Raw genomic sequence first — 27,854 nt, 5'->3', positions numbered from 1 at the left:
ACACCAGGCAAAGCAGCTCAGGAACGTGAGATGCCTGCCCATACTCTCAAGGTCAACAGTCTTGCTAAATAACAGACTTGGCTGATCGATCCCAGAGATGGGAGATGAGGTCAAACATTGAGGATGAAAGAGAGAAGGGAAAATTAAGAGATACTTGGGTCAGATGAGATCATAAGGATGCAGGACTGTGAAGGTGCTGCATATCAAGTATGTACATTCATATCCACAGACACACAGAAATGATGCATATAACATGTGCACCCCAGCCTTGCTGTATCACTGAATGTTTTGTCCTATCTCCTGATGGGTCTGACCTCTTGGCAGGAGGAGTTACCACAAGTACCAGGTAAATAGGTTGAAACTGAAATAGAAATAGAAATTACCCACATGACCATGGTATGGTAACTTTAAACCAGCAGAGCTTCCAAGAAGAAAAGTCAAGCATCCCCAGCCAGTCAGAATTCTTTGGACATGTCATCGGGAAAATCATTTGCTAGCACGTATTTAGGTTTTCTTAAAAGCTGTTGACAAATTGTCTTGCTGGAGGGAAAATTTAACCTCTCAGGTTAATACTATTATCTATTTATAAGCATCTGAGACAGAAGAGTAGGCATGCCCTACCCAGGAAAGAGAGGGAAGTCAATTTTCAGCATGATAAAGGTTAACATAAATGACCCACAAAGATCTGTGTTGTGGTGTTTGATCCATGCATTAATGATGCACTTCCACTTGGAAGTGGGCGAACAATGAGACTCTGCAGATGACATTAAATTTTCAAGAAAGACTGAAGAACTCCAGAGGATTGTAATAAAGCTGGGTACATGGACAGCACCGTGGTAGATGAAGTGCACTGTTGACCATTGCAGAGGGTTGCATTTCAGAAGGCATTAATTTGATTTTTCATAGATCTTAATGGATTTTAAATTAACTGTAGCAACTCAGGAAAAGATCTGAGGACCTCAGTAAGTAACTTGCTAATATAGTCTGTGGAAGAGATGGTAACAATTTAGATTCTAATTTGAAGAAGAAAAAAAAAAGCAAACAATATAAGGAGTTATATAAGAGATGGGCTGAAAATAACATTGAAAATATGGTAACGTCACTAGGTAATTGATGGCATGCCTTTGTCTTGACTACTGTCCAGACCTTCAGCTGGAGGAGTGATGGAGTGGTGCCAGTTTCATGCTGCTGAAGAGTTGCCTCAGTGAACTCTTCGGGACTGAACAGAAATAGCCAAACTAGAGGAAGTTCAGAGGTGAATGATGAAGCAGATAAGAGGTCTGCAAAAACTTCTGCGTGATGAACAGATGTGTAGATAATGAAGAGCTGAATGAGGAGAACATAGTAAAAGTACATTTCCTGAGAAGGAAAATCGGGAGATATTAAGGGAACCTGAAAGGCTGCAAATACAGCATGCACAATAGAAGTGTTTTTTTTCCTTTTGTTCATAGACTGCACAAGTAATCCCTGGAACTCATTGCCGTAAGATACCATCAAAATTAGCAGAGTTCTAAAAAAAGACTGAACGTTTGTATGAGCAATAAGATTATCTATGACTACAGTAAATAAGAAGAAGAGCTTGCAGATTTGGCAAAGATGCTGTTGCTAGTTATGCTAGCAACTTCGGAGCATAAGACTCTAAGAAGTGAAAGTTTAAGAAAAGCTTCTCCATGCAAAAGACTTATACTAATAGATAGAAGAAAGATTAAGATTAAGCTGGAGGAAGCTTTTGATCAGATGATTTTCCTTCTGTTTCTGATCTCCCCTTTTAGTGATGTTAATGAAGGGAGGGAATGAATCCAACATGAAAATAACCCAAAGTCTTCTGTATTACAAATAAAAATCCAAGCTGAGCACATCCTTCTTGCAGGGTGTGCTTGTGAGCTCTTTGCTTAGAGCCAGGGTGGGGCATCCTGAACTAATCGAGCATCTTTAATTTGGCCTGCTACAGAGAGGCTCTGTTGTTGTGGGGATACCTGGAGTGGGTGGATTGTGCCTCATCAGCACTGATACCCCTTCCCAGCAGTGTAAACTGTGGAGAGCCTGAAATTGTGATCTACGTGAATAGCCTTGACTTTCTCCCGGTGTGAGCTGGTGGGAAGCAGGAAGGTGTTTCATAGTGAGTTGTGATCATATCCCTGAGGAGAAGCACCTGTGTGGGGCTGAACTGCCTGAGCCAACTGGAGTTGAACTGAGGTGGGAAAGGGAGGGCTCTCTCTGGAGTGTCCAGGAGCTGTGTTTAGCCAGGAGGCCACTGAGTGCTTTTGCTCTCTCTCTCTGCAGGCTGCTCGGCAGAATGGCCACGGAGGAGCGGCACCTCTCCTCCAGCTGCGGGTCCTTCATCAAGACCGAGCCCTCCAGCCCATCCTCTGGCATCGACGCCATCAGCCACCACAGCCCGAGTGGCTCCTCCGATGCTAGCGGTGGCTACGGCATTGCGATGGGTGGCCACCCCAACGGCCTGGACTCACCACCCATGTTCAACGGCACAGGGATTGGCGGTGGGTCCTGCCGCAAGCGCTACGATGACTGCGCCAGTGCCATCATGGAGGATTCGCCCACCAAGTGCGAGTACATGCTTAATGCGATCCCCAAGCGGCTCTGCCTGGTGTGCGGGGACATTGCTTCGGGGTACCACTACGGCGTGGCTTCCTGTGAGGCGTGCAAAGCCTTCTTCAAGAGGACTATTCAAGGTACGGTGTACCACTTTTTGTTAGTCTTACTAAGGATCGGAAATTCCATAGGTGACTTTGAAATCCCCAGTGCATGTATGTGTAGACAAACTGCAGTGCATTGATCTCCTTGTACAATTCACATATGAGGTATCTGTCTGTGTCCTGACTGCTAAAGGCTTGCCGAAGATGCACACAGGTACAGGTACAACAGTGTAGCCAAAAGTAGAAGTGCATCCAGGCAAGCTCCAATAACCAGGGATGCTTGGGTGTACTTACATGAGCAGGCTGTGTGGGAGCATACGTGTACGTGCCTAAATACACAAATACTCCCTATGTTTCCTACACTCTCTAACTGGGGGGAAATGAAAAGAAAAAGAAAAGAAAAAAAATAAAGGACAGAATAATTCACAAAGGTGCATTGGGTTTACCCAGCTGTGGTGGGTTGACTAGAGATAGGCATCTAGTGGATGAGTAGCTGTGAGAGTACTTGGCTGGGTTCAACCCACCACACCAGCACTCCCTTGACCCCTGCAAAATGAAAGAAATGCACATGTGGGGAGAGCATTCAATTTAGTTTTGTTCATTGAGCGGGCCAGTCATGCCTGATTACATTCCGTCACTGGGGGTGTTCAGCTCTGGAGTGGACAGAGCAATACAGGGTGTGGTTCAGCCCAGATCTCTACAGAATCAACTATTTCTAGCTTAATTTCATAGGTTCCAGATCTGTTTCTTTACTGCTATCCAGCTGCGGAAATAATCACTCTGTATTGCTCCACTGAGCTTTCCTCTTTCATTATGCCAAGTGGAAGGCATGTTCATCCCTAGGGCATTGGCATCTACTCTCGCAGAGTTTCTGTGATTTGTCATTGTTGAATCTCCTGTGATTGAACTTTTACTCGTACTTCTAGCTGTTATCACAGACTGTCCCTTCTCCAGCACTTGAACCCATTTTCAGTGTTTCTCTTTGGCATGTTCAGGTACTAAAGCAGGAACAGGGTAGTACTCTGAAAGCAAAGCTCTAGGGACTTATTATAGAGGAAAATACCAAAAAACTAACCCCTCATAGGAGTGATACAGGAGCATCTGTGGCAGAGGAGAAGATAGGCTTAACCTAGAGAGAGAGAAGGAAAAAAAAAAAAAGAAACTAGGAAATTTTGAAGAGTTTTCATAATAATTCAAAAGAAAGTGATGCAGAGAAACAGTAACTAGAGCCAGTATCAGCCTTGGTAATATGGCAGCTGACTTCATCCGAGGAAGGGAGGCTCCAACCCTCCAATCCCCTCTCCCCAGGACAGCCCTATCCTCCCTGTGGTTCCCTAATTGATTGCCTGTTAACGTGTAACAGACAAGGGAAGGAGCAAGTGGAGAGTTCTCTCACGCTGTCATCAGTTTGGGCTAGCAATGGAGACACCAAAATGCTTCAGTTCCCAGGAGTGGGAGAGCCCGGAGTGCTTTGCTGAGGAGGAGCAATTGCAGCTATGGAGCTGAAGGCTGAGCCTGGGAGGAAATAGAGAAGGACAAAAGTAGGGAGGAAATTGGGTAGGAAATAGAGCTGCACAGTTTGGCTGAGTCAAGAAAATGTTTGCAGAGTGGTGCTGCAGCGCATGATGTATTCAAGCACAGCCCTGGACATGTAGGGGAAAGAGTTTAAGCATCACGTACAAGACAATGAGGCAAAAACATTTCCAAAAGGTATTCATTTGTCAACTGTAGTACATTCAGTAGAGGTATTAACTGTCTAGCTGAAGAAATGGGAAAATCTTCATCCAGGCTGCCCAATGTCTCTGTGGTGCTTGCAGATATGTGTGTTATACAGCTGCATTCCCTGATCATATCTTCATGTCTTCTCGTGGTTCTGATATTTGGGAATGGTGTTGACTGAAAGATTTGTGCACAGGGAGGGAGCTCCAGGTGTTTTGGGGATGCAGTAACTAAATTCGTCATCCAGCTCTTGTGATCTCGGACCAGCCACTCCACTTCCCTGTGCTTGGGTATTGAGATCTGGAAAACCAATGACTATTACAAGAGTATTTAATCTGTTGGCTCTACGTTTGGTACCTTTATTTAGCAATAGCTGCTATAAAATGGTTCCTAGATGATTAGACTACCACAGCCTTATCTTAGATATCCCTGATCGTGAGGCAGAATGTCAGGTTAAGTTCCCCTCTAAACAACAGCTCCGTTCTCCCTCACCCCCTTTCGAATGACATAGTGTGTATTGTGTTTTTTTTTTTAGCTGCATTATCACGTGTAAAACCTACATGTCTTGAGACAGGAGGACCTTGCAACAGCCCCTCTGCCACAGCAGTGAGAAGAACAGACACCCAAGCTGCAGACCTCTTTTGAATTAAAGTATGGCAGAGCCTGGCAACTCCCACTCGCTTTCCCCCTTAGCCAGGCCAGTGATGGGAGGGAGATAGGCTGAAAGCTAGCAGGTACATGGCTGGTTATCTCCAAGGTCAGTACTACAGCTATGTTAGAGTTTTCCATCAGTAAGATTCCTCCAAAGAGCAGAATTTTTACCAAGTCAGAATTCCCCCAGGAAAATTTTGATGATAGGAGGAAAAAAAGTCAGCAGGATCCAAACCAAGCTGAATTGGAACAGCTGGTTTTGCCAAACTTAAGCCGGGATCCCACACCACATCCTAATCTGCCCCGCAGGTTAAGAGGGGTCACGCCTGTGACATCTCTCCTGTTGTGTGATGTGACCCAAGGCAAGGATCAAGGCCTGGAAACCTGTGTTATCTCCAATTTGCAGCACTGGCAGTGCTTGAGATAAAAAGGCAAAAATCTGAGACCAGATGATAGCACACACCACTGGGCTGCAGGCCTTTCTCTCTGAACATGTCATTTTGTCCCCAGGGTGGACTTGCTGTGCTTTGGGGAAGAGTCAGAAACTTTAAATTGACTTGAAGCATTTTTGGTCAATTAGGCTGTCCAGCAAAATTTGAGCCCTATTTTTCTATCAATGTATTGCTTTGTGAGAACTGTGCTTTGGGTCCCTATTAGATTCTAGGGGCAGTCTGCATTTACCTCCTTGATGCAGGTATCCTTTGTAAACACTGTGGCCACTGTGAGCATGTGGATGGTGCAGTCCAGCCAAGATAGGAGAGAACCTGAGTTTCAGGCACCTTGAAGTGTGCTGCTCTTGGTGCTTAAGGTAGGTCTGATTTGAAACCAAGAATTTCATATTAGTCAAATGAAATGGAAAAGGTCCGTTACAGGAAAGATAATGTGTTTTGGATGTTTCTGAATTAAAACTTTTTAAATTTCTATTCCATGGAAATCCTAACTAATCCTTTCATCCAAATTCAGGACAAGTGCAAATGCTGAATTTCTTACAGGATACATATTCTTAATCTAAGTATATTCATTCTTGAAGTAGTTTGTTCAGTAGATAGAACATAATATATAAATCAAATATATTGTCATTATCTTTTGTTCATCAGTCGTTATAACTGGTGAGTAGTTACCTTTTCTGAATATTAAACTAATAACAGTGCTATGTAACCATACGAGCCCTTTATTATTCAACATATTCATGATTACCCTTCATCTATTTTTCATTTTTAAATAGAAAAAAATTAAGGCTTTTTCTAAAATGACCCATTAATATAAAATAAAATCTTAAAATTCAGCAAAATAAATCTGAATTAAGATTTCACCCTCTGACCTTTGTGAATTGGCTCATTGCATGCTTGGAACTCATACCCATATGGTGATACAACAGAACTTGCAAGCATTTGTACTGGGGAGAACTGGTTTTTGGAGAGTCTGAGAGAAGAGACATGCACAATCGTTTTCTGAGTGGGCAGGTTGTGTATCAGGTAAAGTGTCTGCATCTGTGGATTCCCTGCTTGAGTCTTGCAAGCTTCTTGTAGTGTAGCTCCACAGCTGCTGTGCTGAGATGCCCTTACACCAATAAGGGGCTTAACATGTGGATAATGCAGCTCAGAAGATTTGCGGGGATTTGTAACAAAATCCATACTCTTCTAGGGCCTCCTGGTTGTTGTTGTAGTGGTCACCATGGCTGCTGGGAAGGTAGGAACAGCTGAGAGAGTTTGCACATCTTCCTGAGTGGAAGTGTGTTTCTGTCCACAGGAGCAGAAAAGGGCCTGTGAGATGCAGGAGGGAGGTTTGCATCCCTGCAGTAGAGGCCATGGCAGTCAGGCCCTGTCATGTCCCTTCGTCCTTCTCAGAAATGTGCCTGCTGCTTCTCAGATGGGAGTTCACAGTCGAAACACAGGAGGTGTTCTAAGCTTTCCAAAAGCTTTTGCAACATAACCAGAAGCAGCATGGTATATCTAGGATCTGATGCTTGAGTGCTGTTTATTATCACAGCCCTAGCACTTGGAGTCAGAAAACTACATCCAGTCCAACTCAGCTCTGTTTTGTTTAATCTTAGCCTCAGTGCATCTGCAGAGACTGCTCTGTGCAGAAGGATCTGTTCTCTGAACCTTTGGTAAATACGGATTTCTGTGTCAGAACCCCAGTGTCTGTGAGAAAGCACATCAGGCTTAGAAAGATGTGTGCTGCCAGCAGAGAGCCCTGGGGCACATCTGCACCCACTTGCAGGCAGGAGAATGACTTGAGTCAGGCTGTGCAAATGTCTAAGTCCTTTTGCATGGAGTAGAAGCCAGGTGTGCCACCCTGAGAAGGCGAACAGTGCCGGTGTTAGACCTGTAGCTAGCCCCATTTGCTCACACAGTGTTAAGAGGCTTGGCCCTGTTATTTCAGTTTTAATTATGTGAAGTAAAATTTTGGTTAATCCAAGCACCAGCCCAGGCTGTGGTATACACAGATACTACACAAATACTAGGCTTTTTTTTTTTTTTTCCTCTCAGAAAATGGGAGCATCCACTGATGCTTGCATATGCTTAGGCACCTAGGTCAGGAGCATGTTCCTGGAAGCCCAGGATAACCCTTCTGAAAATCAAGCCTGTTGTTCAGGTGCCTATATAGAGACGTACAGGTCCAATATTAGAATCCCTTTCCTTAAAAACTGTGGCCTAAAAAATAACTCCTCTCACCTCGCTCAGATCATTGGAGAGATTTTCCTCTGATTTTCACAACACACCTATCCTCACATCAGGACTCAGACTATAATGTCTCTGTTAATATAAGCAGAAGGTAATAGAGAATCCACTGCATACATATTATCATATGTGATAATATGATAGTGCTCTGCACTCGCTGTGGGCCATTTTACAGTTTCCAGGTCCCTTTTCACTGGGATACCTAAATGACAAACTTGCCCTTGGAAGTGGAGATAAAAAGGATTTGGACCAAATTTTGGGGGTACTGAAATAAAAGGAGGTAATGACTTGTTGAGAGGTTTGGTTGCTTTCTCCTGCAGACTGTCACATGCAGCTCTGACATGGAGGCACTGTACTGACTGCTTGATGGGACTTCCCTAAACCTATGGTATTTTGCAAGCAGTTCTTGGGGGAAAAAAAAAAAAGGTGGGGGATAAAATGAAACAAATGCATGAGCTGAGAAGGCTATGAGATGGATTTCCCTGGGAATTACAGCTCTCAGTCCTCTGGCCATAGGGTGCCAAAGGAGAGTAGCACCATGCTGCTGGTCACAACCTGCAGTGTGCTGCATCAAGTTGCTGGGGTAAAAAGTGTGACTTTTTGTCTTGAGTGAATAGAATTTGGCACTTAGTAGCAGTTATCTCCAAATATGGTCTTCTCCATGAAATTTGGGAAAAGCTACAGTGATGTTTCCCAATGAAACAGAGGAAAGGAGAGGTCCATGTGCAGCATTTCAGAGCAGGATGGAGCATGCAAGGAAAGGAGAGGAGAGGGAAAGAATGGTGAAAGGGAATGGACCAGAAAGAGAGAAGAACCCGAAAGAAGAATTGTTTGTTTGTTTCAAAAAGCAGAGATTGAAAAGGTTTTAGCTCTAAAGACTTTCATGGTTACTTCTGTTTGATCTCTCCTGAGTTCCCCTGTATAAGCTGGAGAAGGCTTTATCAGAAGGCAGAATCAGCGAGTAAGGTGGGGAGCAGCTTGTGCTTTCAGTGCTATACTGATTTTGAGTTCATCTCCCCTGAAGAGCCCTGTCCATGACCTAAGCAGGAGCTGTGGGGGATGCTACCACATTCCCCAGTTCTCCTCTTCCAGACCTGCCCCTTCCAGAGAGCTACGGTGACCACGGGGTCTCTTGGATAACCAAGTTCTGGAGTGCAGTTTTCAGGTGCTCCTATTATGTGTACACTGGAAATTATGTTCCAAAGTGTTTAACAGTCAAAGGTCCCCATTTTACAGAAAATAGGGTAATTTTGCAGTTCTCCAGCATAAAAAACATGATCTATCACTTTAATAGTCCTTGGCTGTTCCTTAGCATCTCTCATCTAAAGGCTTTAAAGTGCAGTTAGACCTTAATGAATCAAGACTCACGATCCCCCCAGAAGGTAGGTTTGGTGCTCATTTCATTTTGCAGATGGGAAGCCTAAGACAGAGAGAGGAAGTGATTTGCCCTCCAAGGCTACATATGAAGGCTAGAGCAACTCCAGACTCTGATCTTGTCACCAGCCACTTGTGGTTTTTTTTGAAGACATTTTTTAAGGTTAATCTTGTGCAGTGGCATCAGGGAGGTCCTGGCAGGTTTTTCAGACCAAATGTAAATATTGCCTAAATCAAGGAACGCTCTTCTAATAAATGACAGTTCAAAGCAAGGCCATGTCTGTTAGATTATCCCATTTTCTGCCCTTTCCTTCTGGGTCACATAATCACACACAGGCTTACCCCACATTTACACTCATGTAGTACAGGCTTGTCTCTGTGAGCCCTTGTGCACGGAGACCCTTCAGCAGGGCCTGGCAGCACCCTGAGCTGCCTCAGCAAAGGGGGAGCTCTCTCCGAGCCCCCTGTGCCGGCAGCCGGGCAGGCAGTGTGACCGCCAGCCGCTGGGAGGCTGCTGGAATTTCGATGAGTTAATCTCATCACTTTATCACAGGGCACTTACAGAAATTACAGGGAGCTGTGAGCAGTGCGCTGTGCTGGCAGCCGGCCCCAGGAACCATAAAAGAAATTGAGAGACCAGGAAAAAAAAAGTCAGAGAAGTTTGTTAAAGTTTTGGAGACGATAGTTTTCTTGGATGAGCTCTGCTTGGGTAATGCTGATTGTGCCTTCCCTGGTGATGTCCCTGCTTCCTGCAAAAATGGCAGGTATCGCCCCCAGCTGTAGCTTTCCATCCATGCAGTGCAGGGCACATTTGGAGGCTGGTATAAAGTCCGTTTGCTTTTGCAGCTTTGTCTTGTGTGAAGGGGCTCCCTGGGCCTCGCCTCTAGCATGTACCCTTGTAAAGAGCGCTGTAAGACACAGTTGCTGGTGCCTTCTTCCTTGGGACAGTGTACAGTGTGTGTGGAAGGGACACACAAGCCTGTGTTGGATGCAAAGGCAATATGATGTGCCCAGAGGGATGTCCCACCAGTGTTAGGTCTGTTTTTTCACCTTTGTGTACTAGCAATCCTCATGGATTTTGTGCTATGCGGTGGCCACTGCACTGCCACTGGGAAGGGGAGCCTGCCCAGTGCCTACCCTCATCTGGCTATGCTGCTTTAGCAGGTGTGATCCCAGCACCGAAATGCCTTTGTGAGCAGCATACTCAAGTGTGTGTATGGTACCCCATACCTACTCTGACACCATCACAGTTTAGTTGTGCTGTAGGCTTCCCAGTGCTTTGTCAAGGAGAGGCATGAGGATGTTGGAGGATCTGCCTCACTCAGTAGAGTGACCTTGAACTGCTGGAGAGGGCTGTCATTGCCTCCGGATACTCTAAGGGCTTAGTGTCTTTGGCGTAGTGCCTGTGTTAGGAGGCAAATTTTTTTACCTTGGGACCAACAAACATGAAATCTCATAGCTCTCCAGAACTCTGGTCCTGGCTTTGGTGTGCAAAGTGGACACTGAAACTTAGGAAAGACTTTCAAAGTTAGCCTGTGATTAAGTTTTATCCCAGGTTTGTTCCTGCTCTCTCTCTTCCTGTGTGGGAGACAGCAAGTATCAGATCTTGAGGTCAGGGCCTGTGTACTCATGGGTCTGTAAGGTGCTGGAGCTCTGTGTATAGAGCAGGGATTTGTTTATTGCCTTGAGATCAGGCCTGAATCTCAGTTTCCAGCTGAGAACCTTGATACGTTGTTGGCTATTGAAATTCAAGTGCTGCACAATGAAAAAATTTAGTCTGAATGGAAGCAACTCATGCAGCATTCCCTGTTCCTGCAGACTGACTGTGTTTTGGGCACAGAGGAGCAATGGAGAGAAATGGGATGGCTGGTCTGGAGCTAAGGGTCAAGTTGCAGGTCTTTTGACAAGGCAGGAGGTAGGGGGTACAAGGTTTGTAACTACCAGGCAGGCCACGTTTATGCTTTGAGAGTTGTGTGCTTCTGGGGTTTCAAGGGGCCAAGAATAGTGAGATAAATCAAATGGTGCTTCCTTCCTTTTGGATCACACCCTTTTAACTCCGATGCTCAATGGGCTTTCCAACTACTTAGCCCCAAGGTCTAATCACCACTCCCAGAGAGTGGTATGTACTACATGTTGGTCTTTATGCAGACGAAGGAAGTGTCTTCCACAAGAGCATAGAAATCCACTGCCAAAGTAGGAACAAAACTCAAGTATCCTGTCCTGGTGCTACTAAGCTCTGATCTTCCCTTCTAATCTGATGGTATACGAAGTCCAGACTGTGACCTCTCTGCTCTTACCTATGCTCCCTCCTACAGCTCTGACTGAACTCTTGAATCTCAGTTTCCAGTATCTGAACCACCAAAACAACCATGCTGTTGAGCTGATTGTAGAGTTTAGAAAGCTTTTCAGGAGCTGCTGCTTTTACCTAGCAGCCAGACTGTCTTAAATACATTGTCATAGTCAATGCATCATTGTCAAGCTTTCTTGACAATCTTCAAAGTGAATGGAGGATAGGGACAGCTGTTTCTGTTTGTTGTCTTCTAGGACTAAATAATTGTTGGATTACTCGTGATTCAGTGTACTTCCAATTATGTCCTCAGATCAGGCCCCTGCATCCATGTTTCAGTTATATACTTGGCTTATGATAAAATATGATGTGACCAAAAATAAATTTTGGATGCTTCTTTTCCTGTTTTGTCTTGGAGGCAGTGTTGTGAAGTGATCGTAAATGAAAGGGAATGAGGAAAGAAATGCTGATTTTTCTCTGCAAAGGGATGAGAGGCAGGTGCACAAGGATTCATAAAGTAAAATCAAAAAGATGTGCATTCATTTTACAGGACATCTTATCAATCTTTCTCAATCACTGCTTCCCTGCTACCTGTAGGGTGTCATCTGGCAGGAGGAAGCAAAAGGGGAAATGCTGCCTCCGAGCTCCCTGGTCCCCTGAGCAAGGCAAGAAAGGACAGGTGACATCCATCCCACAGATGTTAAGCAAGACAGGCAGGAAGGGGAATGTTGCTAATATCTGGATTGCTCCCCCTCCCAGCCCTGGGCTCCAGGGAACAGGCCACATTATAACTAACGCAGCACAAGGATTGATGATGTGCTGGGAGGACATAGTGTGCCTGAAAGCCAAGCACTGAGTCAGCCCCTTGGATGGACAGGTTTCTCCCAATACTTACAGCAATATTTTTTTCTGTTTTGTTTTGTTTTCTGAAATGTGTTCTGACAAGTAGTGCTGGGCTCTCAAAGAGCCATCACAAGCCAACTGTGGTCTCAGTGTGTGTGTGTGTGTATGTGCGAATGAGTGAGCAAACTTACAGACTGATGGTGTTGGGAATATTTGGGCTCTGCAGCCTGTCCCTGGATCAGTGAGGAGAACATGGGTGACCATCTCTGTGTTTGATTGCAGGGAATATTGAATACAGCTGCCCGGCCACCAATGAATGTGAGATCACGAAACGGAGGCGCAAGTCCTGTCAGGCCTGTCGCTTCATGAAATGCCTCAAAGTGGGGATGCTGAAAGAAGGTAAGACAGAGTCAGATTCAGAATCGCTGTCTGTCCTGGCAGCAACTGGATCCAGGCCTTGCAGGATGCCATAGAATAACTACACACTTGCCCTCTCTGACTTTTCTAGAGTATTTCTTTACGAGACTTTTAAAAGAGTCAGGATCAGCAGTGACCAAGAGGGCAATCCAGAGAGGAGAGTGGTTCTAGTCAGCACCCTTGTGCTGGGATATTACTTCCAGCATCAGGGCAAATTTGACAAATAACTAGAAATTGGCTGTGCCAGACTATTTGATTTCCTGAAGGAACCCCATGCTGGAAGGTGCTGATCTCCTTGCCCTCCAGGTCATTTTGCAGTGTTGGGAAGGAAAGGTTCTTGCTTGATCATGACTGAGTTGGCTGGGTTGTGGAAGGGAAGGATGGAGTTAATGCAGAGCTATGGCACAGCGTGCTGCAAAGGTATACCCGTATTCCCACTCAGGAGACTTTCTGAAGATGGTGGCGAGCACAGGTTTGTCTGGGAGCTGTGGGTCGTCTGCCCTGCATGCTCAACCTGCGTTGTGCTGAGCCTATTGATCTGTTCAGTATTCTCTGAGCAGTGTTCAGCTTCTTTCTTGCGCTGCTTTTCCTCCCTTCCCCCCCTTGCCTTCCCAATCCTTGTCCATTCAAGGTGAACCACAGGGAATTCAGTGGCAATTAAACACATTCTTATGGATTGACTTTAAAGCTTTGTTTCCTTTGGGTCCCTCAGGGAGAGGCAGCGAGAGGAGGAGGGGGGAGGAAGAAGAGTTGTGTGTAACCCTCTGCATTGCCACTCCTGGCAGAGCACGGTTCCCTCAGTTTAGCGACAAGGACCAGCAGCTGGCTGTGGTCTGCGCAAGTCCAGTGTGCTGGAGCCAAGATGCCAGCACGCAGCGTGCTTCCAGGTCGTACCATTTTAGCAGCTGGTGATGAATTGCACGATGTCACTTGAGCGTGTTCTGCTTCGCACTGGCGCTCTCTCATTTCTTGAGAGGCAAGTTGATGGCAGCCACTGTTGTTAAGAATGTAGATTAGATGTTAAACCCTGTCCCATGCTTTGATGGATGTATAGTTTCTGTGGGTAAATAACTTCCTGCTGGAGCACACCAGGTATCAAGGGGAGGAGATGCAGACTTCTATAGTCTGGCATCCCTCAAGGGGGTGTAGAGGTGATAGACAGAGGATCTTGATCTACTGCTGGGAGGGAGGCACCTGCTTTTGGAGTTAGAGAGGGACTGCTGGAAACCAGCTTCTCTGCATGTGGTAGCTCTGGGGTAGTGTAATATCTCCTCACCCACACACCAGTCCATGCTAGTGACACCGGTTTTAGTGGGAGTGCAGATTGGTAATGAGAAAGCCTGTTCATATGAATCCCATAAAACAACCCTAAAAGTATGATGTGGCTCCAGACACCCTGCAGAGCAGCAGCATAGGTCCAGGTATGCTCACTGCCCAGCATCCATGTAGCTGAGCATCTCAGAGGTGGCAGCTGAGGGAGCAGAGCTGCAGGAGCCCATTCTGGCCTGTCTGACTGCGGCCAGGACAACCTCTGCTCCCAGTTGTATGAGTGCAACACAGCCCAGAGCAGGATCTGAACAGTGGCTTAGCCTCCAAGTTGTATGAAAACCGTTAACTCCTTGCAGACCAGAGGTAGGCTGTAAGGCAATGCAGGTTCACTGACACCATGCTGTGCCTGAACTCCTGAACCCTAGGGGATACTACCCACAGCAAACTGAAATTTGACTCTTGAGGCTGCTTTTGTGCTGAAGTGTCTTTAGTTATTCATATAGGGATTGATTGAGCATCATTAAAGCCACTAGGGAAGGGTGGTTTGCTATTGATGTTAGTGTATCTGTGATCCTGCCCATAATATTTAGAGCTGTGGAATATACAGTGTAAAGATTTATTGATAGCAGTGGGATGCAAGAACATGTGACAATATCAAGGGAAGCAGAAGAGCCTACAATAGCGATCCATGAACAGGAGTCTTGTGTCCTAACACTGAGTGGTCAAGTGATGTAGGACATGCTTCTTTTTCTTTCTTTCTTTTGCTCAGTTTCCCCAGCTGAGAAATAAGGGTTATATTGCTTTGCAAAATGATCGTGAAGACCGATTAGTTAACTTTAAGTGAAGCCTGGTGGAAGCACAAAGTATTAATATACAGTATTGAATCAATACACATCTTTAAAAGCAAAATCCAAAAACGAAGAAAAATGGTTTCACAGTCTTCGGTCTCCACAGAGCCAGGAGTTTCTGGAAAGAACAAATCCATAATTGTTTGACTTGCTCAAAAATGCAGAATTGACAAGGGATTTTGGATTAGAAAAGGTTCATTGGTTTTTTCCATCTCTGATCTGTCATTCTGTTAGTTCATCCACCCCTTTATTTGCCAGGGCAACAGTGTTCCCTGCTGTACGTTTCTAGTAGTTAGACCATATAAAAAATCCCTGATGCTTTGGCTTTCCCAGAGAGCCTACCCTGTACTCGTTAGGATGAGATGTGTCTTGATGTGCAAGCTATGATATATGTTTTTTTTTTTTTCCTTTCAGTAGTTCCCCTTCCTATTTCTCCTTACCCTTGATTTACCTCTCATCTTCCATGGGTTCATCCATGGCAGAAGACTGTCAAGCCAGATTCTTTCTCCTGCTTGATTGCCAGGAGTTTTGGGAAAATTGTCTTGTGGCTAAATGAGCGGTCTGGAAACTGATTCCTCTTTTGCCACATTTCTCCTTGAGGTCCTTGTCATTGGGCTGGTAACTTACTGGCAACATTTCTGGGTAATGAAACTGTCCTTACTCTGAGGAAGAAGAGTATGATATTCCATCAGTACCTAGTTCAGGGCTTCATGATTTCTTCTTGGTAAGAGATGAAAGATTTTTCTGGTGATTGTCCTTATACATGATGTATGTCCCACATTCTGCTTGCTGGGCATGCGGTATGAGTTTGTTTTTAGGAAGGAGGCACCAGTATTCAAACACGTCAAAAACCATGCAGTGATGATTCCAAGCCTCTCCCTTACTCCTGAAATGCTCAGCTGGGTTCAGTGGGAGCAGACTTAGGTCCTTTCATGGGGAATGTGCGTTAGGGTCACCAGGCATGTTCTCTCCTTGCACATGGGCTGCAGAGGGGCAGAAGGCTGGCTGTCACCCTGTAAGGACTGGGCAGACTGCCCTTAGTGCAGAGGTGCAGGTTGTTCGGGCAATGCCAAGTGAATGAGGATCAGGGCAGGAAGAGAGCCGATGGAGCAATCAATAGGTGTCTCGAATATCCAGGCCACTTTCTTTAAGAGATCTCCGATCAATGCATCGCAACGAGGGAGCTGCACGGACACCAGAGCTATGCTGCTGTCTCAGGTTCTCCAGGCATGACGCTGCAGGGCAGGCGAGACTCACTGGGGGAAGCAGCAGGCAGAAAGCTCTGCCCGCAGAGCCCAGCTGGCCTGGATGCCCAAGGTGCTGGCCCGTCTGGCTGCCTGTCTCTCGCTTTCCCCTTCCATCTGGAGCGTGTCGAACTTGGAGGCTGAGATTCCTGCAGATCCCAGTTGCAGTGCACCCGTGGAGAGGTCTCGTCCCTAGAAAACCCATGCTCTGCTGTTCTTGGCCTCCCTGAAGTGCCACCCTGCAGGCAGAGGGAACTGAGGCATCTCCACAGCTTTGTCCAACCGAAATGTGTGGTCTCCTGTTCTGCAGGAATCAGGAAGACCTGAGCAACCTGTGTTACTGCTGTCCCCACATGGAGATGTTATCTACAAGGATTCGAGGCAGTGGGGATGGCTTGTGAGGGAAAGTGTCTCTGCATCTTGCAGAGAAGAGGCATTTTAGAGAGATGGGCATCCCTGTCTGCTCCCAGCACTGTCTCATGATCACAATGGCCTAAGTGTAGCTTTTCAGCTCTGGACTCTACAGCGTAGGTCTATGTCTCTCTGGCTCTCTAAGATGATGGATAGAGAAATTTCAGTGATTTGGCAGGTCTCTTTTAAAACCTCAATATACCTTGTCAGGTATAGGGAGAATATACCCTTGCCATTCACGCTCTAGCTACCCATGGCCTTTCTGTTCTACAGCAATTTGCTTGTCATCAAGAGGTGGATGTAATTTCAGATGACACACGGCTTTTTTAAGTGGGCTCAGACATTTGATTTTGGATGTTGGCTGGTTAAACATGACCTCCCAGCCTTGCCTTCCACACCTCTGCTGCCTCTCTGAAGTCACAGTCCTGCGTGTCACCTTGCAGAACCATGACCCAGGCAAGGACACGGTGGGGGCAGTGATGTTAATCCTTCCTTTTGTGTTAATCTCTTGAAAGGGAAGTGTTTTGGGGACACGGGAAGAGAGGTGGGATATAACAGGTGAGGTGCAATGGGATGTCAAGGCTCCTCGATACAGAGCTCCTCCTTGGATGGAAATGACAAATGGGCAATACTGGACATAACAAATCAACATCAGGGTGCCATTGTAGCCCAACATCTGGAAGGATTCTGGGCAGCTTTTAGGAGGATAACAACTGTAGAAGTTCATGAGCATACCAACCGTTGTCTGGGCATGTGGTTCTTTACAGTTTTGGAAGCCCTGCAGACTGTTTTCTTCAGTGGATTCCCACATATAATGTTTCTGAAGCTATGTTGTTCCCTGTTCTGTGAAGCAGGAAAGGAACTTAAAACAGCGTGATAATTCCTGTGTTGCCCAAGTCCTTGCATCTCTGAATGTTGGGGGTGGTCCCCACTTCAATGCAGAGATGATGGAGCATGGAATCAACAGACTTCCAATGTGGCTGTCTCTTGAATCCTTGTTGCTCCTTTAAAGACCCTGGCTGATTAGGAAAGCCTGTAGCCCGTGGAACATCCCTAACAAATAGTCCTAACTCTGCAGTTTCCCTTACAAGCTACAACCAGTGGCTGATGTCGCAAATGCTTCCCAAGGAAACAAATCCATCACCTTTGGGCTGGCCTGGCTATGTGATTGTACAAATTGGGTGCAGTCATTTAGTATCTGAACAAGGGATTCCTCCCACTGGCAATCTCAGTAACTTTGCCTTCATTGCTCACTGAAACTGATGTAACTGAATCAACAGTGGAGCTCCTTTTTCGCAACATAACTAAATGGAGGGTGTTTCATTTCAGTTTTTAAGTGTCAGAATCTCTCAATGGAGCAAAGTGTTTCCAGCAAGCTCTCCCTTCTGCCCTCATCCCTGCTTCCAAACCATGTGTTCTCGAAAAGATATTTGATTTCAGTGAAAGCTCAGCTGACGTCCCTGCAATATGCTCAGGTTCTTGCTTTGTGCTTCCTGGGAAGGGATGAGGGCTCCTCCGGGGACTCTGGGTAATTGGGTTAGTGGCCAGCTCATGTCAGGAAATTAAAAGGCAGCCCTGATCAGGTTGCTGCTGCATGGGATTTAATGGCTTTGTATTTATAGAGTATTCTGCCTCCAGCCGGTGCCAGAAATATCACTATTGGAGGCATCCAAATGAGAAAAAAAAAAAAAAAGAGAGAATGAAAAATGATTTTTCCTTCTCTAAAATGCCCCTGTGTTTAAAAACAGACAGGCAACCTCCCCATTCTTTGAAACAGGATCTCCAGGTGCAGTGAGTGGCATCCTGATGTCTATATCTTCCACACCCAGCTATTTTCCAAGGCATGAATTGAGCATTTGCGATGCGTCTGGAATTGGGCTTGGTGGTGGTGTGACGCAGAGCATGTGATGTCTTTGGCAGGGCAGCGGTAAATCTCCAAAGAGGCTTCCAGTGGATGGGCTGTAATAAAGCGTGTGTTAGGATGATGGCACTTGGTGTCTCTTTTCTGATCACATCACTGGTGCATCGTGGACTCTCCCCATGCCTTCTGGCACTTCCATTGGGTTATCAGTCTGTCTAGTTTGGTTTCCTCCATTCCTTTTGAACCATTGATCTGCCTAGATGAGTCCCCATGGTTCTTGCTATAAGTAAATCTCTGTTCTATCAAACAAGCAGTTCAGACCTTTGATGTACAGCAGTGCAGATTCAGAGAGGCATCACCTCTACACAGGTATATGATAAACACTGTGTACTCCATCACCAGAAATTATGCTTAGTACTTTTATAACATGTACAGAAAAGGGGAAGCTGATAAAAAACACAACCATTTAAGGATCTTTAGCTGCCAACCATCATGCTACAAACTTATAGGCAGTTCTAACAGTGCAGTAAGTGAGATCCTTTGAGGTAGCCAGGAGCAGATTGGGACTGGATGTATGTCCCACTGCTCTACAGTAACCTGAGGCATGTGCACGACCATTTTCATGGGCTCTGGTGACCTACATTCACCAATGACTCAGCTCGGCTGAGATTCTCAATCCCCTTTTCTCATCTACCTGAGAAGACTGCACTAGCCCTTGGGCTGCAGGGTATCCTGGGGGAGGTGGGGTATTTACTCAGAATTGCCCAGCAAAGCTGTTCTATTTTAAGAATTAAATATTAGCTGGATGCTAGTTCTGAGTATTGGAAAAATCACTGCTGAGGTGAGAGCTTCAGGAGAGCAGTTATGGCTGCAAGGCCTAAGCAGAGCTGTGCTGCGAGGCCTGGCTGAAGTGGCAGCACGCTGTGTTGGTGGGCCTGAGGATCTCCCTGCAGACCTCTGTCACAAGTGAGCCTCTCTCCACACACAGGTGGGGGCCTCTCCACTGTCACAAATCTAAAAATTTGGTTCTCAGCCCATGCTTATGCTCCCTTACCTGCTCCAAAAGGTTTGCATTCTCTACCTAAATAGACTAAAATAAGAAACTGAGCTAGGGAAAGCATTGGTCTGACCCTGCAGGGCATTTATGAGGTTCCCCTGATAGTCGGTGGAGAGAAATATCTGTCATCACTCCTCCTCAGGTGAGCGTCTGGAGGGTGAGGCGAATGTGGATGTGCCCGCTTCTCTCTGTTGCTTGTCAAAGGAGCCCAAATGCACGGATGAAAATTGTTAAAGTCTAAAGTAAAGTGAGTCAAATCACACCCAGGCATAAAACACCCCTTAGGGGATTTAGTTCTGAGCACTGTGTCTTGGAGAGTGAGTGGGGCTGGAGCTTTGCCATCTTTTAGGTCCTTTTGTGAAAGTCATCCATGGTCTTTTCCTGGCAGGTGCATGCCTGTGTCTTCTCCTTTCACACAGTGCCCCTCAGCCTGCTGCTGCGGGGGTGTTGCTGTTATGGGCAATAGAGCGAGCCACTGTCCTGCCTCAGACTGGTTAGAGGGCTAGGAGGGGAAACCATCAAAGCAGATTTGCATGGACCCTGAACACAAGGTGAGAGTGTGATTGTGGGGGTTACTACAGAAAGCTGAACAAGGTACTAAAGTATTCTTTGTTCCCATCTGCCCTTGAAGCCCTTCTTAATTCCTGTGTTGTTTTTTTTTGCTGTGATTGGGGGTGAGGTTGAGGGGTGGCAGCATGGGAAGGAAGCTGTACGTTTTAGGGACAACAATGGCTAGTGCTGCAGAGACAGTGGAGGAGGAGAAGGCTTAGTTCACAAGCTGTGCGGGTTACACCAGAACCAACCACCTGGGATGTGCAGCTTGTGTGTGTGAGGGTCAAGGGCACCTTGTGTCGCTGCTCCAATGCACGGACAGCCTCTGGAACCAGGTATATCATCAGACATTACAGGAATAACCTGTCCCTCCAAGTCCAGGGACTCTTTAGCTAGATGGGCAGGAAAGGAGCTTTTCTACATAACTAGTACATCCCTGAAAATATCAAAGGGAGAGCAATCTGCAACATCCTGCTTGACCTGATCCAATCTTTCTGTAGGCCCTTATAACACAGGAGATGGATTCTCTGATGCCACAGCCCCTCTCTCCAGGCTAGTTCCCCACCCTCCTGCTGCAGGTGTCACTCCCAGGCTTGTTGACATGCACCACACTAATCACAGGGTTTTTCTGGCCATGCTGACCTGTGACCCCCAAGTCACTTTCCTAGATTACAGATGAGCTGGGGAATTGCACCAGTCATCTGCCAGGAGATTTTCCAGGGGCTGGCATCCTTTTGCAGTAGCTCAAGAGCCTAATGGTATGTACAGGACTTCTCCCCCTCCCATGCTGGAATCTCAGAGTAACAAAAGAGAGCTTAGGTTACAGCTTCTCCATCTTCTTTTTAGACAGTCCCGCTTTTCCCCATCGTCTATTTCTTTCCCCATCTTAGCAAGCCTTTAGTTGCTCTGTTTCTTTGATAGGTCTCCTCCTGGCTCACTCCTCCCATTGCCACATCCTTTTGTCTTTCCTGAGGTTCAGAGCAACAGGGGAGAGGGAACACCTTGGTCACAATACTTCTCCCTTCCAGCTTCCTTGGGCAGTGCCAACCCCTGGGCTTCAGACTGCAGCTCCCAGGGACAGAGGTGTCTCTGTTACCTGCAGAGCACCACCCCAGCCCAGACTCCAGGAGAGCAACCAGGCTGGTTGATGCATTGATGCAGAAACTGCAACGCAAGGTATAGGTGGGCAGTGGGCACAGGATCTGGCTGGTGTAACAGGGAAGCTGGGCAAAAGCAGTCCCAGGGACATCGCTCCCTTCAGCTGTGTCCTTCTCGGTCTAGACACACATTGTACTGTGCAAAAACCCTGTAGCTTGGCTCCTCTGTTAGCTCTTTTGGCAAGATGGATCTTTCTGTTCCTATCAATTCATAGGCATGTGATAGGACTCGATGGAAAGTGAGGTGAGGCTAGTAATTTGACACGACAGCTGATATTGGGCCTAGACTGCATTTCCCAATGGCCAGAGCTCAGCTTCACAGAGCTTTTAAGATTATTTTTAGTCCCCAGAAAATAAAAGAGAAACTAAACCTGACTCTGTGTGCTGTTGCCTCTGCATACTCGGCTATTTTTACTTCCGACAGACTGGGCCTAGCTCCAGCTTTTAAAAAAAGCTGGAATTATTTTACTTCCATTAAGAAAAAAACCCCAAAGCCTGATGTTATCAAGTCAGCAAGGGGACATCTGATCCCAAAGCTGTCGGGCAGACATCTCTCCGAGGGGCATGTCAGAGAAATGAAGGGAGCTCGAACAGATCAGCAGATCAGGTCTCCCACTGCAGAGGCTCGGTGCTGGCACAGACCTCTCCGCACGAGTGCTTGGAACACGAGTGGCACCCACAGGACGCTTCGAAAACTGACAGCCCTCCCCCAGGCGGGATGCTGAGCTGAGAAGTCCTGCACCAGCCCTGGGTTTGCCCTTCTCTCTGTAGGTGGGCTCAGGCAGGCTGGGGAGCTGTCAGCGTGCCACCGGTGAGCTGGGACCCTATCCCTGTGGTGGACACAGGGACCAGCTCCACACCTCACTCACGTGGGGTGGCAGGGCTGTTCCCCCCAAAGGTAAGGAGGTTCCTTGCATCACGGGAATGGGAGAAGAGGGGATGTTTCCAGCACAGATAGCCTTCATTTCTGAAGAAGCAGCTGCCAGAAAGTTAGGTTATAATGGGGTGGTACGTCCCAAACCTAGCCCTGTACTGTATCACCTCACATCATGTATGTGAGCGCTCCTGTTTCCACTGTTCTAGCTGCCCCTCCTCGCTGATGGTGTCAAGAAGGGTGGTCCAGCAGTGCCTGTCGTGGTGAGTTTTGTAGGATGAGTGTCTTCTCTCCTGGGAGTTGGACAGCTGTTATCCACGTGAGAAATGGGTTTGTGCAGGAGCAGTAGGGCAACTGCTTTCTCTTGCCGTTGTCTTGTCAGGCTGTGGCACCAAACCCTTTCTTAGTCTTCAGTATGGACCGACCGCATCTCATAACTGTCTGCTGCACCTTCCAGTTAAGGCACAGGTGGCTGCATGTTTGGTGTGAAATCTGCACCTGGGATTACAGTGTATGTACCACCCAGCCTTGCTCCAGCCCTGCCTTTCATCTCCCTTCTCCCCCCCTCGCTTCCATTCGTATCTCAGTTTACCTCCCACTCCGTTTCTTCACTCGATGTTTCGCCTCACACTGCTTCTCTGAGCTACCCACTGTGCCTCCCCACTCTGTTTTAACATCCCGTAGTGTGTCCCCTTTCAGAGCTGCATTATAACCAGCCCTCCCCGTCTTAAATCAACCACTGAGCAAATCATAGAGCAGCCGGCATTAATGAGCCACCTGAATACCACAGCTCAGTATCAGACCCTGCTTTTTGGCTGTGCCCTTTCCTGCCATCTGAATATGACCCAGTAGACTGTCAGATCTCTAGGGAAGGGCTTTGGCCTTGTTGCTCACCTCTGGACTGTTGCAGTCAGGGACTCAGGTTGAAATGCTTTTATTTGCTATTGCACTCAGCAGCGGGCACTGGGATGTGCTACGTAGGGGTCAGCCCGCTCACTGGCTCTGCGGCTGGAGCTGATGATGGCAGGGTACAGCAGTGGCTCAGCAAATGCTGATTGAAAGCGTTTGCCTCAAGGAGTGTCACACAAGATGGGGAACAAGAGGAGGACAAAGCCTTGTTCAAAATTAACAAGCTGAAGTCCTTGGGCAAACAGACCTCTATCTGCTCGGTGAGGGATGGAGGGTAAATCTCCCTGCGTCTCTCTTATCTTTTTTTAATGCACTTAAGTCCTTTGTGTCCTTATAATCTGATTGAGGGTCCCTAATACTGCTGCAACCTGTGCAGCCGTCCCTCTGCCAAGCACCGGAGATGGCACGCTTCTCCTTGGGAGAAGGAAAAGAAAGCTCTTTCCCCCATTTTCACCCCACCCTCTGCACTATTTATCAGACTGCACAGCAAAAGCGTCCTGGAGGGCTGTGTGCTGGTTTCTCCTGGGCTGAGAAGGATGGTTCCCTGTTGCAGTGACATCCTGCCCAGTGGCATGAGGGAATGGACCTTCCAGTGTCTCTTCTTCTATGAGGGTCCTGGGAAGCTCTGATTCAGGATCCTGCAACCTTTTCTGCATTCCTCCATAACCTTTGAACAGTTTTATTCCCGATCCTCCAAATTTTCACACCTGGGTACTCAATTTTCTGTCATTTCCTGAAATGTGTGTTTCTCCTTCCTTCCTGGCTATAGGTAGGTGTCACTCCTTCAGCCCAGTGTGGCATTGAGGTCTCCTTTCTTATGAAACCAGGGAATGATTATAGTGGGAAAGAAATCATGGGCAGAAGTGTAAGTACCCTGCTTCACCCAGGACTCTACTAATGCTGTTCCTTGGGGATCCCCCTAGATGATCTCAGGTTTGGGATTCCCTGTCTGCCTGAAATCACTCTCTGGAACATACTAGAGCTCCTAAGAAGAAATTTAGCCCACAGACTACTTGCTGCAGAGAATGGTGATAAAAGAAGCAGTAGGCAACATTTGCAGAAAAACTGCTGTGTAAAGGAGGAAAGGTGGTACTTCTGCTCATGGACATCAGTGAATTCTCCATACAGTCTCAGAAATAGAAAACAGGAAGGGGAAGGAAAGGTTTGATCCAAATTCTCCTATTCTGCTTCATATCTTTCTATCCACCTAATGTCTTCCATCCTCCCAGAGCAGCAGTTCCTTTGCTTTGGAGAGCTCCAGACCTGCTCTGCAGGGATTCCTGCTGGCACGCTGTAATGGCACTGATGGCATAGTTGGTGTTGGTCGTTCTTGCTGATGTTGGTGCTGTTTGTCCATCAAGCTGCTTTGGGTGCTCCAGTTGCAAAGTGTCAGGATCTAGGTCTTGGGCAAGTAATGGTTTCATGTGGTGCCAGTGGGCTGGTGTGAGCACAACAGTAAAAGCTTTCTCTTTTCCATGCTATAGTAAGCAAACGTGGCATTGGCTGGAGACACACCGTGTAAACGACAGATGTGCCTCTTTCTAAGGTCAAATATTTGTCAGCCAGCTTCAGGTTTTTCAGAGGTACAGGTTGTTCAAAAAGCATCGTTTCAAAACAGATTTGGAGTGTTTGCTTTTAGTTGTTTGTGTTTATGCAGTAAATTGATTGCAAAATATTAATGTCTCAGTGTGATTAGTAAGTGTATCTCATAATTGGTTCCTGTGATTAGATTAGATAAACTTGTGTTTCTAAGGAAGTACTTGTATAGAGTAGATTCAAAAAAATATTCTATTTGTCTGCACCTACTTTTACCTTGAAGGATTTTTTGACGATGGCTGTTTCTCCCAGCAAGACTGAGTTACCCCAGTTTCACAGGAGCTGATTACCAGAAGCAATATGACTGGCCAGAAATAACTGACAAATGGACAAATGTCTATGACTTTTTTCACTATTTGTTTTTTAATATTGTATCTTGTCCTGATACAGTACAAGATAACAGCAATTCAACTGCTGTTCCTGTTCAATTGGTTATTGATGCTGCTATTGTTTTGTTGGTTTTTTTTGTATGAGGACAGTCACTGGGAGCTGTTTTCAGTGTGCTATTTTCAGTGTGATTCACTGGATTTTGAAAGAACTCTAACAAATTCTTCAGTGTCTCCCTGCCTCAGTTTTATCATTGCTTTATTATAGTAGAGGTTGTTTCTATTTATTTGGTTCTACTTTTATTACAGTTCCTTACTTGATGAAACCTGAAACATTTTTTGTTGAATTCATAGTTCATAATCTATTTGCTATAGATCACTTTTTTCAAATATAAATAGTGAGAGGTCACAGAACATTTAACTTCTCATTTTTAAGAACAATCTAAAAGCTTATTTTTATAACGGCAGGTTTGATTGACATTTAAAGTCTTTCTTTTAAAAGCAAGATCATCCAGAGGGCATTGAATTCTGAGGCTTTTCATTTGTCTGTTTGATTGATGGTGATTCAAGAGTTCGAATGGGTTAATTTTTGTCTTCCTTAATGTTTTGAATAAAAGTAAAGCTTACAGCAGTATTGTTAGAGCTGGAGGCAGTTTATGTGGTATTATTGGGATCTCTGGGTTCAGTTAGGATCTCAAGTGTTTGGAAGAGAGACAATCTCTGGACTGTGGGGGACATCTTAGGAGATTTTTTACATCTGAATGTCAAGATTTCCTGTGGCAATAAGGAATCATGAGAATTTATCGTGTTTTATCTGCAGGTGTTCGTCTGGATCGAGTCCGAGGAGGCCGCCAGAAGTACAAGAGGAGACTGGATTCTGAGAGTAGCACTTACCTGAGCTTACAGATCCCTCCTCCAGCTAAAAAGCCACGTATGTATCGGTCTTGAATTGTGGTCATCTGACAGCCACTACATTCCTTTTCATTGGTCTCCCAAAATGTGCAACAGAGCAGTTGTCACTTCTGGTTCCCATATTGGTCACCAGAACTAGGAATTTTTTCTTATGATCATAGTGTATAGGCAGATGAGATGCATCTAAGGTGTAACCCAGGTGCTATACATATTGTACCTAGGATTAAATCACTGAACTTTCGTAGGAGATTATAAAATTCATGTAGTGTTTTTTTTTTTTTTCTGTACTTTTCTGGCATTGGCAAAACTGGTCCTGTGCTGATTTCTCTCTTCCAATCACCAATAACTCTCCAACAATTCTCTAAGCTTTTCCAAGTCCTCCCATTACTTTTTGCAATTTGTGTCTCCTCCCAGCCTTGTTGGACCTACCTGAGAGAGCGGCTGACAGCCTTAGAGTAGCTTGCTCCTTTTGTCAGCCCTCTACAGAGCTGGTTTGACATAGGCAAATCACTACAGCCTGTAGAGCTGCAGCGTAGTGTCCTCTTGTTGTGACCAAAACCATTTCAGAGGTCCTGCAGCCTATGTTCTAGCTGTGTTCTCCCAGGAAGGCCCTTGTAGAAAGGGCTGTTATGACACCTTATGTCATGAGAGATACAACAACAACTTCTCCTTTGAAATGTGCAGTGACTAAGATCGTCTCCCACTTGCTGGTGGCAGAGCCAGAGAAGATTTATGCCATGCCTGATCCAACCATGCCGGAGAGTGACATCAAAGCCCTGACAACCCTCTGTGACCTGGCAGACAGGGAACTGGTGGTGATCATTGGCTGGGCAAAGCACATCCCAGGTAAACAGGGGAAATTACAAGGCCTAAGCATGAACAGCAAAGGGAGCTATTATTTATCACTGTGCTTATCAGTTTGTCTGCAAGTAGGATTTTTATGTATAGTGATGGATGGAAACTACTGTCACAGAAAACTGCTTGTGGTGGGCTTTCATGGGAAACAAACTCCACTATAGCCCCTGGTGCAAGTGCATAATTTGATGATTGTGTGTGTGTGCGCCCTGGGATTATGCAGTAGGCTTTGAGAGGCTATAGTAAAGTTCTTGGTGATACCTGGTATTGAGTGGCACAGAGAAAGCACTTGGGGAACAGCCCTTGGAATGCTGGACTCTAGAGGTTTTGAACTGCGTTAATAAGTGCTAGGTGTGTTGTGCCTATAGATGAATAAATGTTACAATAGTGACCAGACTTCAGTGCTAATGACAAGGCAGGTACCCACCTTGTCTGTAGTGGGCATTCTTGCCCCCAGACTCAGGAAAGCTTTCTTCATACTGGATTCATCACAGAACACATCCCATTGGGTTGGAGGACATACTCACTATTGTCAATGAATCTCCAGGCTTCTGTGCTGAAAAATAATGAGGACAACTTATTGGCAATGTGACTGGCCTCTGAAGGCTCACTGTCTGTATCCAATTGAGTGTGCCTGTGCAATTGAGTGACATAGCACCAGCGTCTCACACCTGCAGATAGGCTGGGCCCAGGCACAAGGAGCAGACATGAGCCTCAAGGAGGTTCTGGGGAGATGGATTCAGACTTTGCTTCTTGGCTTTAAGCTCTTGTTGGTGAGGCATCTTAGCATGAGTGAGCAGACAGTTCAGTTCTCCTATGTATTCTACTTCTTTTTGTCACCCCTCTTTTTCTCTTTGATGGCTGCTCCTTCTTTCTCAGTGTGAGTATTTCTCCTGTGACTAAAAGGTCAGTGGTATTCTGGGCTATATGGAATAAGTCCATAGCAGGACTATAAAGTCTGAAGAAACTTTCTGAGGGCAGTGTTTCTGACTAGAGGTTAATATCAGTGGTGCCCTTCTTACATGAGATCTGCGGGGATTACACCCATCACTAGTGCTGGAATCCATCTGGGGCTGAGTCATCACAAGTGGGGTTACAGTGGCGATTAGGGAACTCAGCCCGGATTGCTCTACTAACCCAGTACTTGGGGTGTTAACAGGAGTGGTTTTAATGCAGTTCAGTCATCCACTATGGCCATCCAGTAAGGTGTTGCTGTCTGTTCCTCTAACCTTGGCCATTTCTGTTTGTACAGGGTGCCCTGCTGTAGCTCCCTTGCTTGCAGCTGTGGGATAAGTGTGGGATGTTCAGCTCCAAGCTCCTATAGAGTTTGCCATAATCATTTTCCCAGAAT

The 27,854-nt window shown here is 46.1% G+C and overlaps 1 protein-coding gene across 4 annotated transcripts in view; it reads left to right on the top strand.

Moving 5' to 3' along the window:
• The window catches only part of ESRRB (estrogen related receptor beta), a 128,804-nt gene that overhangs the window by 85,526 nt on the left and 15,424 nt on the right, over window positions 1-27,854 (top strand). For 3 of the 4 annotated variants that reach the window (XM_084287576.1, XM_084287575.1, XM_084287574.1), the window contains 4 exons: window positions 2,284-2,693; window positions 12,498-12,614; window positions 25,557-25,667; window positions 26,333-26,494. In XM_084287576.1, coding sequence (XP_084143702.1) covers window positions 2,297-2,693; window positions 12,498-12,614; window positions 25,557-25,667; window positions 26,333-26,494 — 787 coding nt within the window. In that variant the 5' untranslated portion in view covers window positions 2,284-2,296. Of the gene's footprint in view, window positions 1-2,283; window positions 2,694-12,497; window positions 12,615-21,873; window positions 21,930-25,556; window positions 25,668-26,332; window positions 26,495-27,854 lie in introns of those variants that run through there. The other variant, XM_084287577.1, reaches the window with a different exon arrangement.

The sequence above is a fragment of the Netta rufina genome (assembly GCF_964035555.1).
Source record: "Netta rufina genome assembly, chromosome: 5".
Classification (NCBI taxonomy): Eukaryota; Metazoa; Chordata; class Aves; order Anseriformes; family Anatidae; genus Netta; species Netta rufina.
The sequence above is the reverse complement of the archived record's forward strand: the minus strand, read 5'-3'. Positions and strand labels throughout refer to the sequence as shown.